General features: G+C 42.8%; 2 protein-coding genes across 3 annotated transcripts; one reads left to right on the top strand and one right to left on the bottom strand.

Moving 5' to 3' along the window:
- The first annotated feature begins 2,143 nt into the window (after window positions 1–2,143).
- aldh1l1 (aldehyde dehydrogenase 1 family, member L1) lies at window positions 2,144–18,308 on the top strand. The gene is made up of 23 exons (XM_055024357.1): window positions 2,144–2,251; window positions 3,937–4,085; window positions 5,264–5,498; window positions 5,573–5,738; window positions 6,368–6,469; window positions 7,247–7,336; window positions 7,595–7,732; window positions 12,314–12,439; window positions 12,536–12,627; window positions 12,842–12,989; window positions 13,059–13,178; window positions 13,518–13,645; window positions 14,513–14,663; window positions 14,789–14,859; window positions 15,250–15,355; window positions 15,439–15,526; window positions 15,607–15,700; window positions 15,791–15,890; window positions 15,977–16,075; window positions 16,318–16,483; window positions 16,577–16,682; window positions 16,757–16,956; window positions 17,082–18,308. The coding sequence occupies exons 2-23, from the start codon at window positions 3,959–3,961 to the stop codon at window positions 17,135–17,137; spliced, it is 2,709 nt and encodes a 902-aa protein (XP_054880332.1). The 5' UTR covers window positions 2,144–2,251; window positions 3,937–3,958; the 3' UTR covers window positions 17,138–18,308.
- Window positions 6,848–11,941, bottom strand: LOC129354879 (zinc finger protein 436-like). 2 transcript variants are annotated; one of them, XR_008605207.1, is made up of 3 exons: window positions 11,652–11,941; window positions 8,828–9,870; window positions 6,848–8,311 (listed from the first exon to the last, which is right to left on the bottom strand). XR_008605207.1 is itself a non-coding variant. In XM_055024418.1 (2 exons), exons 1-2 carry the CDS (start codon window positions 11,851–11,853, stop codon window positions 9,080–9,082), a joined length of 993 nt encoding a protein of 330 aa, XP_054880393.1. In that variant the 5' UTR covers window positions 11,854–11,941; the 3' UTR covers window positions 6,848–9,079. The 2 variants fall into 2 exon arrangements, 1 of the variants encoding a protein (XP_054880393.1); XM_055024418.1 differs by having other exon boundaries at window positions 6,848–9,870.
- Window positions 18,309–18,343: the final 35 nt, after the last annotated feature.

Raw genomic sequence — 18,343 nt, 5'->3', positions numbered from 1 at the left:
GAGTTTAACTTTTGCAACATTTCAACTGTCCAGGTAAAGAAAGGCAGCCACTAAAACTTTATTGGATAGTTCAAAAGCTACTCACATCATAAAACAAAATATTAGGTTACTTGGAAAATCGTTTTTGGAAAAAGTTGAAAGTTAGAGGGATTAATAAACCACAGCAAAAAAAAAAAAAATTAATTCCAAATTTAATTTGCATTCATTCAAACTAAACCATTTAATTTGATAACTGAACATCTTAGCCTGGAAACCTAGGTAATTGTTATGTATGTTTTTGGGCTAAGTAGAAACAAATCCAAACATTTAATTACAATAAAAAATACTGGACTTACTTTGGTATTTGCACCTCAAAAAGATTTACTGCAGACAGGACTGGCCCAAGGCATAAGCAAATTAAGCAGCCACTTTGGGCCCCAGGACCACTACGATGGCCCCTCAGTGGAGCTGATATTTTTTTAGAAACAATTTCTATGTCATTATAATATCAATGACATATTGATATTACAATATTAATATTATAATATCTGACATTGGTCAGGTGTGCCTAAACAAAGTCAGTTCTTAAAGAGAGGAAAGACATGGAGCGAGGAAAACAGCAGGATCAGGACAGAAAACTCAAAAGAAGTTTGATGTAAAACCACAGGGCAACAAAATAAACACTAAAGTCTTTTAGTAATCAGCGAAGGCCAATCAGGTCGAGCTTTATATATGTGTGAATCTGATCTCTGATTGACTTTAAGTGGAAGCAGAGTCATCAGTGTGTGTTTGGGTGATGTTGGTTGGTAAAAGTTTTGCCCTCTTCAGCCATGTAGCTGCAGCTTTTAGCTGCTGAATGACGAGGTTGATGAGTTTTCTCCTTCCTTATTGTCATGGAGTAATCTATTTTTATGCACTGACAGTTGATATGAGAGAGTACCAAGTGCAGCAAAGAGATAACTAACTAACTAAGAACCGCTCCATGAAACAGGAGCTACATTTGCAGGAGAGCAAAAGCAATGATCATGAAGCTCAGTTTGGTTCATGTTTGCTTTGACCAGCTAACTCAGCTGAAGTCCATAAAAAAACATGATATTATAAAAAGAGAAAAGTAATTCAAGATTTTTTCATCAGTTTGCAGTTGGCTTTAGAGAGACTTCCAGTCGACCAATAAAGCATAATCAGACTGAAACAAGCCTCCTCCATCCCATCAGCATTCTTAAGCACTCAAGATATGTTTTATTTTTGTTGCTCTAAAACTGAAAGCTAAGATTCATCCGTAACATTTTTATTCATCAATCTAGTGGCAGAGAAGCATGTTTGGGTGATTCCAGGTGAACATAAGTCATTATAAATCATTTCAATTACCAAACTGCAGAACTGCTTTAAGAGCGCCACATAACTACGAGAACATTTTGTCTGCTGGTTGTTTTCAGGAAACAGGAATGCTTTGGGGTTTGGGAACCAAGCAACACGGATGTTAGTGCTGCTTGCAATGTAATTATGTATTAATGTCATGGTGTAGGTTGTGCGGACCCAAACGCAGCAGGCTGAGGCGTCGAGTATTTTTTTGTTGATTTAGCAAAAAAAATTAAGAGCAAAAATTACAGGGAACTAAGGAAGCCAGAGAAGAAGAAAACACATAAATCAAAAAGAAAAGGTCGGCAGGGAACAACGGGATACAGCGGGAGGAAGCGGTGTGGAGTGAGAGGAGGAAAAGTGTACAGCTACTGGGAGACTGAATGTTGGAACAAAGGACCTGGCCTGATTGGCTAAATGGTTTCTGGTGTGAGGGGAGAGAGCAAAGGGGACTAGGAAATGAATCTAACAGTAAAGAAACACTAAACGTGATGAAACTAGACTAACTAAGAATAGCTAAACAGGAAAAATAAAAACAATAAACTAGAATCGCCAAGAAAGGACTGAACTAGAGAAAAACAGGAACAAGTCTGATCAAATCCCAATGAGAAACTAATACAGAATATTAATGAAGCTAGAATCATATATATGGTTAACTCTGTTTCATATTTAAAGCATAGTTTAAGTGTGTCTGGACAGATAAAGCAGTCAATGTGCTTGGTAGAAAACAGCTTTGCCAGTCAGAGACTGGCCCCCTAGCACTCCTAAGTCCTGCCCTGTCCAATCGCTCTGCTGGGTTGACGCGTTATGTAATTGAGGCGCCTGCATGTGAGACTGGAAGGAGGGAATTTAAAGCAACTTTTCTCTTCTGCTCACTCCTTTCCAGCAAGAGGAGATCCAAGTCTGCAGCTGGGTAAGGCAGCATGTTAGCTTTTACTTTTGGTGCATTTTCTCTCTGTCGGAGAGAGCACATCTGCAGCCACTCACACACACACACACACACACACACACACACACACACACACACACACACACACACACACACACAAACAGTAATTTCTTTCCTTTTATACATATATATATATGACTTTTATATGCCAAATATTGCTATTGTTGCACATGTTCTTGAACAAATGAATTATCTTTCCGCGTGTGTGTGTGTGTGTGTGTGTGTGTGTGTGTGTGTGTGTGTGTGTGTGTGTGTGTGTGTGTGTGTGTGTGTGTGTGTGTGTGTGTGTGCGTGTGTGTATGTGTACATCAATTTTCATAGAGCGAAGTTTAAAATTGTAATATCAGAGTTGTGTGTGAACTTTGCTCCTCTGAAGCTTGTACAGCATTTGGGAGCATCTGATTGGCCAGGACCAGAGGGATGGCCTGAATAATGGAACCTGATTGGTTTGAGCAGGCTGGCAGAAGTTCAGGCTCTGTGTATGCCAAATGAACTGCTACGTTGGAGTCATGAATGCTGAGCACAAACTGTGTTGAACTGCTGCTGTGTAACAAGTTTCTCTATTTTTTTTCTAATATTACAGAAACAAATGGAAAAACCCCAAAAAAACTTTAAGCTGCTTATCCAGAAAGGCTGAATCTTAATGATCAGCGTTAGCTCTCTGCTAAGGCATCCACTAATTCATTGTTCAAAACTAGGTCAGAGTAGAATAGCAGTGAAAGGTGCATCTGGATTTGGATCATTTGGTACATAAGAGACACACACAATAACACACACATCAATCAACGCATATGAGCAGCGACATGAGTCAGTTATGCGTCCCATGTCTGATGAGAGCAGCTGAATGTTTCAAATTCTTAACGATGTTCCTGGTTGTGATTAGATAGGATGTTCCAATGCCGTTCAATGTAGGCAGCGGCCAATGATCTTGTAGCGTATCACCATTGATTGTGTGTTCAGTTTTTTTGTCTGGTGCTGTACGTTATGTGATATGATAGAGTCACAGTCATATAGTATCTTAGGGCACTTTCCACATCAGCACATCTCAAAAAATGTGAATATGGCATAAGCATACAAAAGTTTTTCTCATTTATCTCAGAAAGTAAAACTTAAATATCACATAGAATCCTCACACGTCGAGTGATATAATTCAAGTCTTTGTTTCTTGTCTGATGAGAAATGCTTTTTAATGCTTGTTGAGCATAACGCGTTCCAAATGTATTACGTCGATATGAGAGTCATTACAGTTGCTCTTGGGCTGGTGAAAAAAGACATGATTTCTAAATGTGTGTGAATGCTGGCTTGTATTCCTGCGTTTACAAGTTGGTCCAAATAAAATTCAATAAAATGAAAATAATCAAGTTTTTCTTTGCTGGGAAGAGAAACGGAGAAATTTCACCATTTCCTCTCCCTTTGGGACAAAGGCACAAATATCCCTTACCATCAAAACTCAAAACCTGGAGGTAGAGCTAAGAATAGATATTTGCTCTGGCTTTGTCCATGTACACATCCAACAGCCACTTTCTCAAACATTTGACAGATGTAAAGTCAGGTGGACTTGCATCGTCCTGAGCAAGCAGTAAGAGTGAATCGCTCCAAACGGCTCACTTTGTCGTTGTGTTTGCGTGGACACACGATTCTCCTCTCAGAAATAACATCAAGGTCCCGAGAATGAAGATTGCGGTCATCGGTCAGAGCCTGTTCGGCCAGGAGGTTTACCAGGAGCTGAGGAAGGACGGCCACACCATCGTTGGGGTTTTCACTATCCCAGACAAGGACGGCAAGGCCGACCCGCTGGGTGAGAGCCTCATTCAACACAGGAGATATTTATGAGGATCTATGATCTGTCTTTAGACATTTACTTTTATACAGACACAGATTTCATTTAATTGTTCTTTCTTACTGAATCTTTACAGTTGAATTAAAATGATTTATCCTCGTCCTGAATTTATTCTAAGTTTGCTTTTTGTGTGAGTTAAATTATTTAGACCATCAAAGACATGAACAATTGACAAAGACGTTAAGGGAACAAAGCTACCCTGTGCTTCGTCAACCAGTTAACGGATTAAACACGAAACCGGATTGAAGTTAAAGAATCGCACTCATGTCTGATTATTGACAGAACTCACACATCCACACATTACTGAAATAGAACCGGTCTAACAAAATGAAGCAGGTTTCCAAGAACCGACAAAAAACAAAGTCAGTGACCTCTGTCAGTCTGGGAGACAGACTATAAGAAGACTGAGTGTTGTTATTTTGCAATACCTTACTCTTCCTTTCAATACTTGCTCTGGCAAAATGTAATTGATCTTTTCCATTTCACTGAGTGTATGATTAAATAGATGGTCATTGTACAGAATAAATTACAAACAGAAAATAATGGAAACTCCCTGAAATGTTACTCTCGCCATATTACATAATAATTGAATCAGAAACACAAACAGAAGGACGGCCAGTGGCATCATGCTGACAGCCTCAGCAGTTCTGATCAAGTGAAATCTGCTGAACAACGTCCAGTTGAAAAACATATTCACACTTTTTTCCAGTTGTGCCAGTAAATCTCTATTATACGGCATTTGACTCAGTATAAGTAAAACTAAATGAAACATCATGAAGAAACCAATATTTTGACACCCAATGCCCGTTCTACCATTGGTTTTATTTAAACATGTGACGTTTTTCCATGATATTCTGGTTGTGTATGAAGAATAACGTTGCTTCCCAGGTGTAAATCACATTTCGCATAAAGATTTGATTGGCTGGTCAGTCAGTAATGTAAAAAATGTTGTAACAACACAAAAAGTAAATGATTAGGTTATCGCTCCTGAAAGAAAAGTAGTAACGTCTTTTATTTTAACTCTAGCTATTCGTACTTGAAACTGCTGGTGATGGGAATATTATAGACTTGCCTTTAAATGTTGGTGGAATCCAAACATGGCGGTTTTCTGCCTGTTTTATCTTCTTCTGCTGCAGCCACTGTGGCAGAGAAGGATGGCGTCCCTGTTTTTAAGTTCCCCCGTTGGCGAGTGAAGGGTCAGGCCATCCCAGAGGTGGTGGACCGGTACAAGGCTACAGGAGCAGAACTCAACGTCCTGCCCTTCTGCTCCCAGTTCATCCCCATGGAGGTCATTGACCACCCCAAACATGGCTCCATTATCTACCACCCCTCGCTGCTGCCTCGCCACAGGGGAGCCTCGGCAATCAACTGGTCAGTGACGCTCATGTTGGAACTGAAAGGGATTCCTGGTAGCGACCCGACGTCTGTTTGACTGTCTCTCACAGGACCCTCATCCACGGAGACAAGAAGGGAGGCTTCACGGTGTTCTGGGCTGATGATGGACTTGACACTGGACCGATTTTGCTGCAGAGAGAGTGTGATGTTGAACCTAATGACACGGTCAACACAATCTACAAGAGATTTCTCTTCCCAGAGGGCGTCAAAGGCATGGTGAGTGACGGAGGCTCTGCGCAGAGTCCATCCAGTCTGGGACTCTAATGAATGTGTGATGTCCATGGGCAGTTCTACACATGGTCAAGAGGGTCCAGTAACCATTTAGAACTGCTTCTGGAGATAATACTAATTCAGTTTCTTATAATAATCATAAATGCAACTTATCTCCTGAAGTGAGACACTATTTGATTGATTTTATTTTTATGTGTAATTAATGATATACTTTGACAGTGTTAGGCGGTCTGATACTGCTGGCTGGATTGTGAGGCATTTTGAGTTAGCTTTTGGATGGTTACTTTGATTGGTTATTGATCCAGAAACAGCCACTCTTCTCAGATGACTCCAAAGATTCAGACTTTTTGATCTTAATGAGCATCTTGATTGTTGAGTTGTTACTAGTAACCGCCTCGTTTCATGGAGATTCCCATTATTCTAATATAATGTAGTGAAGAATGTGGTAAAGCAAACTACAGTCCTAAATAACTATGTTGTTTCATGGGTTCACCTTCTATTTATCCTCTCCTTATCTTCTACAAGTCTCCATCATGATCGGAGTGGGGCAGCAAAATCCTCAAGGTTCTCATATGTTTGCTTCTGCAGCTTGAATAACATTTCTGTGGTTGCAGGTCGAAGCGGTCAGGCTGATCACTGAAGGGAAGGCCCCACGTATCACACAACCTCAAGAGGGAGCCTCTTACGAGTGCATTCAGAAGAAAGACAACTCCAAGGTAAGCGAAACGAAAACATTTCTACGTCCTAAAAACGATGTGGAGGCAAAACGCATGGAGTGAGCCTCGTTAGCACTTTAAATGTTTATCCATGTCTGAAATCTTTGCAAATATGTACTTCTGACTTCAGAATTCACTTAGAATTAAGCTGCGAATGAATGAATGAAGCTTCTTTATTATAATCATCTCTCATGTAATGAGGAGGAGTGTAGTTTATGAATCACAGCTCTGACAGGTGACAGTTTTCTGTGAAAGGAAACTGTTAATTTATTACCCAACACCAGTGGTTTACAGCCCCATAGCCACCCACAGGCACAGAGGACCATGGACGTCTCATACTAAGTCAGGGCAACAATATTGAACGGAGAGATCTGTGGATCAATTTTAAAATTTATTCAGCAACGGGAATCAACAGTATCGTCATAACACAAAGGAAACTGATAAAAAGAACTATCAGCAATGGCATTTTGTGGAGCGTTGACTGCAGCTTCTTGGAGAACTGTTTGGACTGACACTTCACTGACACAGATGTCTTCCATAAGTCCATAATCATTATTTACAGCAATTGCTTACATCCAACTTTACCATGTCTGACTTTTTTTTGGTACAGAATCATGATGCATGTCACACATCAACAACAATGAAGTCGCATTTGCCAACGTCGCCTATAAGGACAGTCTTTGTTCGTTGGCGAAAACTGTCGTTATAGGAACATTATAAAAAGTGTTCAAAGATAACAATCCTTCCCTTAGGCACAGCTGCTCTCTGTGTTGATAGATTGACTGGAACCAGTCGGCGGAGGCCATTCACAACTGGATCAGAGGAAACGACAAAGTGCCAGGGGCCTGGGCAGAGGTCGACGGAGAGGTAACACAAGAGCCTCACAGGCCCTGGGTTTGTTCTCACCCTAGCACATCAGGACACACTTTATTCCACAGACAGACTTCCATTCATTTTCCACATCAGGAAACATCTTGTCTTGTCAAGTTAATAGCTGACATGCTCATGCATTCAAAAGAGCAAACATCTTCACCTGAAATGTTTAGTTCAGGAAGAAGTTTCCACTATTTCGCTGCAATACTGAGCCATCTTTCTCTCTCTCTCTCCTTCTCTCTCTCTCTACAGAAAGTGACTTTCTTTGGCTCGACTTTGGTGGACAATGGCACTGTGGCCAATGGCCAGCCTCTGGATATTCCTGGAGCCAGCCAGCCCGGCATCGTCACCAAGGCTGGTCTGGTGCTGTTCGGAAATGACGGCAAGACGGTGAGGATATAGATATATATGCATTATGCATCCACATGCAGAGTAGCTGGTGGATGTGTCCTGTGTTATACCAGAGACAATTAACTATTGTTTATCAGTCTAATGCCAGAGGGAAAGAAACTTTTCTTGTGGCAGGACGTTCTGGTCCACATGGACCGTGGTCTCTGAGGGCAGGAGGTCCAACAGGCTGCAATCTGACCTGGAGTCCAGGAGGAGCACAGCTCCTGTAAAGGTTAGAGGTTGCAGCTGAAGTATTCTGTAAAGGATCAATGTGGCAAGGGGTCAAGGTCAAACCTGCCTCTGACTCCCCAACGGAGGTAGTCAAAGCCCTGTGTCAGCTGACCTGTAGGGGGCGCCAGCTTCACAAGTCAGCGGAGCGTTAGCCAGATCAGCTGCAGAATTAAAAGTGTAAACAAGACTCAGAACAGGCTTCATACAGAGTTGGCCTGTCATTGTTTTGAACAGTCAGGTAGCAGATGTCAAGGTGTAAAAGCACACCACTGTGAGATGTTGCCTCTTCACTTGTAATGTCTGAATGCCCAGAGGGAGGCGCTCTCTGCAGCTTTAAGATGGAAATGTCTGGAGAAAGAGGCAACAGAAGAGAAAATGTTAAAACATGATTTAATTTCTCTGAAATCAAACAGAAGAACATTTTCCCACTGTCTACACCCGACATTCTGATTCTGCTCGTAGCTTTTCGACCGCAGGTTGTTTTTTTTTAAGTTTGCCGTACAAATAACTAGTAATTACATCAGAGAACCCAACTCAGTTATCACACAGCCTTCAGGAAAATCTAGGAAAGTATAAAATGGGTTTGCATAAAAGAAAAATATTTGCATTTACAGACATTATTCTGCCGACTGTCCTTCCTTTCTGTTTCTGATGAGTTCTGGTACCAGATGCACGCCTGGCTTACAGAACTTCTCCATGCCTGACCTCAGGCCTCTTTGCCAGCAGTCTCCCCTCAGCTTTTGCAAAAAATGTTCCTCCACAAGAAATTACTAATGCTGGAATAAAGCTGCACCATTAGTGGTCTCCTCTCCTGGTTTGCAGACATCGATCAGGTGTGAATGTGTTTCCAATGCAGTGACTTACCAGAGCAGAAGACAATGTTTTTTATTCAAACAGGTTTGACAGTGAATAGCAGCTGAGACAGACTTTATTCCTTAACCGATAAAATCTTTGTGTTGTCCTCAGGCCCTGTGTCCACCGTAAAACTCTACTTCCTCTAGTTTAATAACATAAGGTAGCTCACAAGTCCACATGTAAGCTAAGAAAACATTCAACATAAACGTTAAAGTCCTTGTTAAAGTCATCAAGGTAACATTGTGAAAGATTTCAGGGCGTCTAGGCCTGGCTGTGACTGGGAGACTGGGCTTTGACACTGTGGACCTTCCTGATGTGTCTCTTCATCAGCAGCTTCTCAGTGAATAACTCATAACAAAAGTCACAGCGGTACGGCCGCTGCTCCTTGTGTTTCGCCAACACGTGTTTCCTCAGGGTGGAGCCTCTGTTGAAGGATTTGTCACAGACGTGGCAGCTGAAGGGCTTCTCTCCGGTGTGAGTCCTGAGGTGTTCGGTCATGTGGCCCTTCAGCTTAAAGCCCTTCCCGCAGTAATGGCAGCTGTAGGGCCGCTCCCCGGTGTGGACCCTCATGTGGTTCTGCAGGTTGCTCTGGCAGGGGATGTGCTTGCCACAGATGTGACAGTCGAAGTTGCCCTTGCCGTCTTTGGCTTTGCTCTCGTGCATCTTGAGGTGCCACGTCAGCACGATCTTTTTGGTGAAGATGTAGTTGCAGATGTGGCAGCGGTACAGCGTGGTGGTGGTCTTTTCCTCCGGCAGTTTGGGATCCTCTGGAGAAACCTGCTGGGAGCCTGTGCTCTCCTCCGCCGCTCTGCAGTCTTCCAGCTGCTGAACGGTTTTGATCAGCTCTCTGGTCAAGGCGTCGCCGTCGTCGTCGCTGTCTTCCATGGACGCCTCCTCCTTCGCACCGCTGCTCCACAGCTCCTCGCTCTGCTCCTCGCTCTGCTCCTCGCTCTGCTCCTCTTTGACCTCTGACTCCCCTGGCTCCTCCACGCTCAACTCCTGCTGCTTAGCAGTAGCTTCTTCTGTGGACGTAGTTACCGGAGCTTTGGCATCTACAATGACAAACACAAATGGAGGCCGTCATAAAGTGGAACTAAATACTTCTCCCCATCAGTAGCTTTAAATTCTGGAAATTCAGATCAGAAGGCCCATTTCCTCGGCCATAAATGATTATGATGGATAAAGCCGGAAGTGTAACATGGACATCATCCAGCTGAATGTCTTCATGCCACGTATGAATCCTCCACATCTTGAGGGTGGAGATTTGATGCCTACAATTCATTCTGCAGTCACAACCTTTGCTATCTTCCTTTTCCTCAAGATTTCCACAAGGTGTCACTATTAACTAAGTGGTCTTAGAATGACATCACGCAGAAAACCAGCTGAACTTCCTGATCGATCTGGTGGTAACCCAGTCGTTAACATACACCAGATAAGAAAGAAACTTTTTTTTTTCCCTTACTGTCTGCAGTTAAATTAGACCAAACCTCTGTTGTTTTAGATCAGTTAAACTTACACAAATCGATTTTTGAAGATTTTGAGTTCATAATCGTCTTTGGAACTGCACGACTTTGGTCAAACCTTTCGGGTTTTCCTTCCACAACGTAGAGGTCTCGTGCGGTTTGGAGTTCTGGCCCAGTCCTCACAGAACCGGTGTAACAGAGTCCGTTTTCATCTAGGGCTGCCTCACTCGTCACACCTTTCCAGCTCCACCCACGACCTCTCTATACTTGCGCATAATACGCATTTGTCGTACCGTTGATCATTTATCTAACCCAATAAAACTATCTGGGCTGTTGTTGAGATTATATATATATATATATATATATATATATATATATATATATATATATATATATATATATATAAGCAATACCATAAAGTATTGCAATAAAACTTTTGAAAACTTTTGAGTCAACTATCTGAAAATTGTTCCCAGTGATGAACCAGACTGGAGCAGAGCCATGTTCGCCTCCCTGACATCTTTGGACTTTCCAATCAGGTCAAACCAGAAAGCAGTGCGTCTTCTGCTGTGGCCTTGAAATACATACACAGGTTTGTGTCCAACTAACCCAAATGGGACAGTCAACCCCGTCCAGGACGCCTCTTGTTGATAAGCACACATTAAAAACATAAATTTAACACATTCTGTCATGAGTAGGGTTTCTTTTTTATTTGGTGTATCTCAACTTCTGGTTCAGTTCAAGTTGATATGATACATGAGAATCTTAATGCCTGAAAATATTTTCAACAACAAGCCAAGGTGCACAATGGGACCATAAAGCAGAATAAAAACATTGTTACAAGTCTGACTTTAAAAAGGCTGAATATTAACCACTGACGCTGCAGCAGTGAGTGAGATCTCATTTCTGACATGATGCTGCTTTTCTTTTACAGTTTTTTATGAATGGCAGCATTAAAATGCTGCAGCTCTCTCACTTTTTAAGCGACATGCATGACGTTTTAACACGTTCAAACAATTGACTCTCTGTCAGATGAAGTCGTGTTTTGCAACCAATTTAGAAATAAGCCATTATCTTCATTTCTGAGCTTCCAGCAACTGAATGGAGGCGTTTATACGAAAAACCTCCTGTGAATAACCCGCTTTAAACTGGACCAGTCGGACAGACTGGGCGCACTGGGTGAAGCAGCCCTTTCACCCAGCCAAACCCGCGGGGACATTTGTCCAGAGTGACGCCCGGGACCGGTTAGCCCGGACCGGCTAACAGCAGCAGGAGACAGGAAGCTGCCGGAACAGGCCCTGACCCGCGGGTTGATGCGAGGGTCGACTCGGCGAACCGCCTGGTGACGGGCAGCCGCCAGAGAGCCCTACCTGCCCTGTGGAGCCTTATCTCCGGCTGGTAGACCAGGTCCAGCATCCGCTGCAGCCTCTGGTTCTCCAGCTGGGTTCGGTAGACCTCCTCCTGGTACTCCACCACCGTCTTTTCCACGAACCCGTAGATGTCCACGGCGGCGGCGGTCAGCCTCTCCGTGAGGAAGGCGTTGAAGGAGTGCAGAGTAGCAGCGGCGGCCATGTTTCCTCTTTTCAAAGCGAGCCGAGGGCTAAAGGCTTCCTGTAGAAGCAGCCGCCGCGGAGGATGCTGCAGCCGCGCGGTCACAGCATCCAGGCTACCTGTGTGCTCGCCGGCGCCCCCTGCTGCTCACAGCTCCGACTTTCACTTTTCAAACAGTCCTGTGGAGCACGACCTCCCTATTTGTGGAGCAATATAGTTTTAAAATCCAATTTTCATTTGATTTTAAAATAAAATTTCTACGGTCATGTATTGCTGGTCAGATTTATGTGGGTAAGTGTCTTGGAGCATAGCAACAGAGTTTGGTGGTAACTTGAGTAACTTTTTTTTAATTATTATTATATTTTATTAAATTTTTATTTATTTATCCAGATGTATTTCAAGAACTGTCACAGCATACGCAGATGTAATCGCAGCGATGATATCGTACTGTTTGTGCTCATTTCGTTACTTTTCTCTTCAGCTGCTGGTGAAGAACCTGCAGTTTGAGGATGGCAAGATGATTCCAGCAGCCCAGTACTTCTGCTCCGGGGCCAGCACAGCTGTGGAGCTGACCGAAGAAGAGAAACGCTTTGCTGAGCAGATGAGGGTGGGATGAAGTGACGTACTGAACAAGGAACGGCAAACACTGGTCAAACCAAAGATCTTACTCAGGTCTTCCTTCCTCTTTCCATTTTTCTGCCAGGCGGTATGGAAGAGTATCCTGACCAATGTCAGCCAGATTGAAGACTCCACAGATTTCTTCAAGTCTGGTGCAGCTTCGATGGATGTGGTCAGGTAAATAAAACATTTATCTGATTGATTGACCATTAACTCTTTCATTGTTGTTTGCAGAACTGAATGAATGAAACTTGAGCGTCACAATAGGATGTCAATTGCAAAATACAAAAATCTACTAACATCTTTTTCTTTCGTTCAAGAAGTTTTGATATGGAGATCCTATTGTTACTGGTCAAATCCTAAAATATTAAGTCTCTCTCTTAACCTCCAGGCTTGTTGAGGAAGTGAAGCTTCGTGCCAGCACCTGCCAGCTGCAGAACGAGGATGTTTACATGAACACCACCTTCCAGGATTTCATCCAGATGTGTGTCAGGAAACTACGGGGGGAAGATGGGGAGGAAGAGCTCGTGGTTGACTATGTACGCAGTCGGCACCCCACCAGGAAACAATGTCTGACAGCATTAGTCATTAATGGTTTGCCTTGCCAGGTGGAAAAGAACATTAACAACATGACGGTAAAGATCCCCCATCAGCTGTTCATCAACGGAGAGTTTGTGGATGCAGATGGCGGAAAGACCTACAAGACCATCAACCCCACTGACGGCACAGTAAGAGATGAACAGCATGACATCTTCCTCTTCTAGTTCAGGAACTAGTTCAGTTTTTGAAACACTAATCAGCTGCTCCCACTTGTCACAAAAAAATAACAATATCTCGTTACCATGGCTACACATTGTTGCAACTGTCTGAAAGTAAAGATGTAAGAGTAAAAATCCCTCCAGCTGCACAGCATCCACACCTGGAAGAGACAACAGTCCAGTCATCTCAACCAAAAAATAGGACTAAAAGTATAGAAAATGAACAAATCAGAACTAACTCACTGGGTCTACTCCCGACACGCCGCCGCCAGGAGAGGAGCAAATCTGGACAAGTGATGTGTCTTACAGGCCATCTGTGAAGTGTCTCTGGCCCAGATCAGTGATGTGGACAAAGCAGTCGCTGCTGCTAAGGAGGCGTTCGAATCGGGGGAGTGGGGCAAGATGAACCCGAGGGACAGAGGAAGACTCATCTACAAGTAAGTAGAACTGGATGATGCTTGGTATCTAAGGTATGCTGCATTTTACACTTAGCATTTAATGTATCTGGCTTTTAGCTCAGTTTCTACTTAATACTAAACTGGATTTGTAAAGAATAACTCAGAACAATGCCTTACAATAAAAAAGTAATGGGATATAATATTTATAAGGCATGTTTTTCTTGTGACCGTTGGACGATGTTAGAGAAACCAGTTCAATCTGTCTATTGTGTTAAGCCAGACTGTTGAAGCAGCGAATAGGTCCAAGATGAAAACAGATCTCTTTCACTCAAAAATCTAAATCAATTCAAAGACCTCAATAAATAACAATACATAGATTTTTGTTTCTTGATTTTTTGCCAATGGTAGCCTTTATTGAACACTAAATGCATAGGAAACATCCATCCATCCATCCATCCATCCATCCATCCATCCATCCATCCATCCATCCATCCATCCATCCATCCATCCATCCATCCATCCATCCATCATCATCCATCCATCCATCCATCCATCCATCCATCCATCCATCCATCCATCCATCCATCCATCCATCCATCCATCCATCCATCCATCCATTTTCTGTTCACCTTTGTACCTCGAGGGGTCAGGAGGTGCTGGTGCCTATCTCTGGCTACGTTCCGGGCGAGAGGCGGGGTACACCCTGGACAGGCCGCCAGTCTGTCGCAGTAGTCATCAACATATATATTTGAACTCATTCATTCATAACACTGGTGACATATCGTATGCAGGTGAAGCTGACAAACTTTAGACAATGTCAGACCCCTCTGCTTGCTGACTGATTTGGAGTATCAAACATATTTCCTGGCATTCTAGACTCTTCTTTTTCCCCAACTCCTCCCACAGACTGGCAGACCTGATGGAGGAACACCAGGATGAGTTAGCTACTATTGAAGCTATGGACTCTGGAGCCGTTTACACTCTGGCCCTCAAGACTCACGTGGGCATGTCCATCCAGACGTTCCGTTATTTTGCTGGCTGGTGTGACAAGATCCAGGTAAGACAGCTGACTTTATTAGAGTCAGCCAAATCCCCTCTTCAGATCCAAAAATATGCATTTTTGCACATTTGTAACTAAAGCCTCTAATTTCCCCTCACTAAAATAATGTAACTTTCCTCCAGGGCAGCACCATTCCCATCAACCAGGCCAGACCCAATCGAAATCTGACTTTCACCAAGAAGGAACCAATTGGGTGAGGATCCTTTTTCTTCTTTTCAAATATTTTTTCATTTCTTAACACAATCCCTTTACCATCATATAAACACTAAGAATGACATCAAGATGCTGAACTTATTCAAGCTGCATGAAAGACATTCAGAGGTTCAAAACCCCCTAGAACTGTTTCTGGCTTGCTGTGGTATCTGAATGTTCACAGCTGTAATAATTATATACTTTATGCCACCTTCCACCAAGTACGTTTAAATTCAGTCAAAATATTGCAGAAATAAACTAATCTGAGAGACTTACAGCAAAGATGGCCTTCAATGAGACATCAGTATGTCTGGGGATCTGCAGACCAGTCTGTGTGCTGTGTGGTGGTTACAGTCAGTCAGCCCAGATAAGCTCCCCTTGCTCTTGTCAGAGTGTGCGCCATTGTGATTCCGTGGAACTATCCGCTGATGATGCTGGCATGGAAGACCGCCGCCTGCCTGGCAGCTGGAAACACCGTCGTCCTCAAACCAGCTCAGGTAGGATCCATGTTTTACACTCCGGACACAGAGAGAAGGAAACCCTGAAGGTGTTTCAGACTTTCGCATCCTCTGGATTCCAGGTCACTCCGCTTACAGCGCTCAAGTTTGCTGAACTGGCAGCAAGAGCGGGACTGCCCAAAGGGGTGGTTAACATTCTCCCTGGATCAGGTGCACTCGCATATCTCAGACTTGTTATATTCCTGACGGAAAGACGGAGGCTCTTTCTGAAACTTCTGCCTTCCTTTTAGGCGCTCTGGTGGGCCAACGTTTGTCTGACCATCCTGACGTGCGAAAGCTGGGCTTCACGGGTTCTACAGAAATCGGCAAGCACATCATGAAGAGGTGAGAAGCCCTCACACAACACTCTGAAATTTAAAACCTAGAAGCAAACATAACTGCTCTCATTGTGTGTGTGTTCTGTTTCACCCCAAGCTGTGCAGTCAGTAATGTCAAGAAGGTTTCCTTGGAGCTGGGAGGAAAATCCCCTCTCATCATCTTCGGTGACTGTGACATGGACAAGGCTGTCCGCCTGGTCGGTCCCTTCGGACGACTGTTCATCAGTTGGTGCTTGTGTTTACGGTTGGCAGCGCTAAGACCCGGCTGTTGTTTGCGTTGCAGGGCATGAGCTCCGTGTTCTTCAACAAAGGAGAGAACTGCATTGCAGCTGGCCGGCTGTTTGTAGAGGAGACCATCCATGACCAGTTTTTGAAAAAAGTGGTACGTTTCATCCCGGACTGGTTACTGTTTATCACAGGCCAAAATGGAGACACACAGCAGGCCTCCACAGAGATCAGAGTAGTGATACTGGTTGCTCTGGTTGTGACTCATCAAGCTAACCAATCACAGTCAAGTAAACTTGTCTAACTAATCATTCACTCCTTTGCTACTGAGCCTTTGCTACATTTGAACAGTCCTGATTTGAGCTCTGAAAGACAATCCTGTTTATCTTTTTTTTACAGGTTGAGGAGGTTAAGAAGATGAAGATTGGTGATCCGTTGGACCGCTCCACAGACCACGGCCCTCAGAATCACAAAGCCCACCTGGACAAACTCTTGGAGTTTTGTCAGATTGGCGTAAAGGAGGGAGCCACCCTCGTCTACGGAGGAAAGCAGGTCCAGAGACTCGGTGAGGCAGCAGGAGGAGCGAGAATGGCGACTGATTCCTGTTTGGTCTTCACCCAGCCCTTAAAGTTGCGCTTTTGTTTTCCTCCGGTTCCAGGTTTTTTCTTTGAGCCCACGGTGTTCACTGATGTGCAGGACCACATGTACATCGCTAAGGAAGAGTCATTTGGTCCCATCATGATCGTTTCCAAGTTCAAAACAGGGTAAGTTGAAATCCAAATCTGCGTTGTGCATGTGAACGCTCTGGTTTAATGCGCTTCCTCCCAACGTCCTCCAGAGAGGTGGACGACGTCCTGAGGAGAGCCAATGCTTCAGAGTACGGACTGGCTTCAGGAGTTTTTACCCGGGACATCAGCAAAGCTCTGTATGTGAGCGAGAGGCTCAACGCCGGCACTGTCTTCATCAACACCTACAACAAAACAGATGTGGCCGCGCCCTTTGGGGGCTTTAAGCAGTCCGGATTTGGCAAAGACCTGGGTGAGGGATTACGGCATCACTCAGAACCCAGATTGGGTTCAGAAATAATAACACTTGAACCGACACATGAACAGACATGCAGTGAAAGAGTAGGAACGACTGAAGAGTGTGTTTGCTGTCAACAGGTCAAGAGGCCCTGAATGAATACCTGAAGACAAAAGCAGTGACCATCGAGTATTAAGTTCCCTTCCAGCAGAGGGCAGCATCTCTGGAGACATCTTGGTGGATGGATGCAGACCTAATGATACTGATTATTCTGGTTGTGCCTCAACAAACTGATCAAGTCCTGTAAATGTATCCAATCATTTTGGTTGGTGAGGCGTGTTTATCTAGGAAAAAAGAAAAAAGAAAGAACAATAGACTAAAAGACAAATAAATTTGTCAAAACCAAAGACTGATTACAGTAAAAAGAGAGAATAAAACTGGAAGAGTAATAGTTAGCTAGTAGAAACCTCCTCATAATCCCTTATTTAAAGGTAAATGAAAGCAATAATTATAAGTTATAAATGTAAACACTTTCGAAAAAGTGGAACACTTTGAATTTGTGTAATCTTAGTGTTTCTTTGTATTATTAATATCTTAGGACAATAATTGATGGATGATATAATAATAATAGAATAATAAAACATATTTCAGGACTTGCCTTTAGATCAAACAATAAATTACTATGTTTTTTTAATTATTATTTTTCTTGCACTAGTCAGACTTGCTCTGACATTTACACAGAAAACACCAAACTCTGAAAATTCATGAATAAATGTATTGTTAAACCCAGAAATTACTCATAATTGCCAGGGATATGAATATTTTTGGGTGTAGCTGGTTTTATAAAGTTCCAGTTTGTTTTCTCCATGTGACAGGGGATCCCTCACCGATTCCTGACATGCACCGGAAAGAAAATCCATACATACACAAATAAAAAATTATATTTAACTCAGAAAAATTGCCAGAAGTGGGAAGAGTGCCCAAAAATTGTACTCGTGTAAAAGTAGCGCTACTTCAAGTAAAAGTGAAAAGTAACTGTTCAAGTACGAGTAAAAAAAAAAACATTTGGTAAAAAATCTGCCCAAGTACTGAATGATCACTCAGTTAATATTTAAAAATGACATTGTGACATCTACCAACATATACATGTAAGTGGAAAGTTTTGTATTTTAAGAATGAAAATGACAATAATACATATAAGAAAAAAATATGAAAATCAGTTTCTTATAATAATAATAATAATAATAATAATAATAATAATAATAATAATAATAATAATAATAATAATAATAATAAAAACTTCTGAAACTGTAACAAAAACTGCAGCTGTGTGTCTGTGTCTGGTGATTAAAAAAACTCTTTTTTTTTTGGTTTGTTCTTCATTGAATGGCAGCAATACTTA

Source organism: Poeciliopsis prolifica, unplaced genomic scaffold (assembly GCF_027474105.1).
Source record: "Poeciliopsis prolifica strain line A6 unplaced genomic scaffold, Auburn_PproV2 SCAFFOLD003, whole genome shotgun sequence".
NCBI classification, from domain to species: Eukaryota; Metazoa; Chordata; class Actinopteri; order Cyprinodontiformes; family Poeciliidae; genus Poeciliopsis; species Poeciliopsis prolifica.
Note: the sequence above shows the minus strand (reverse complement) of the source record. Positions and strands in the feature narration are given on the sequence as shown.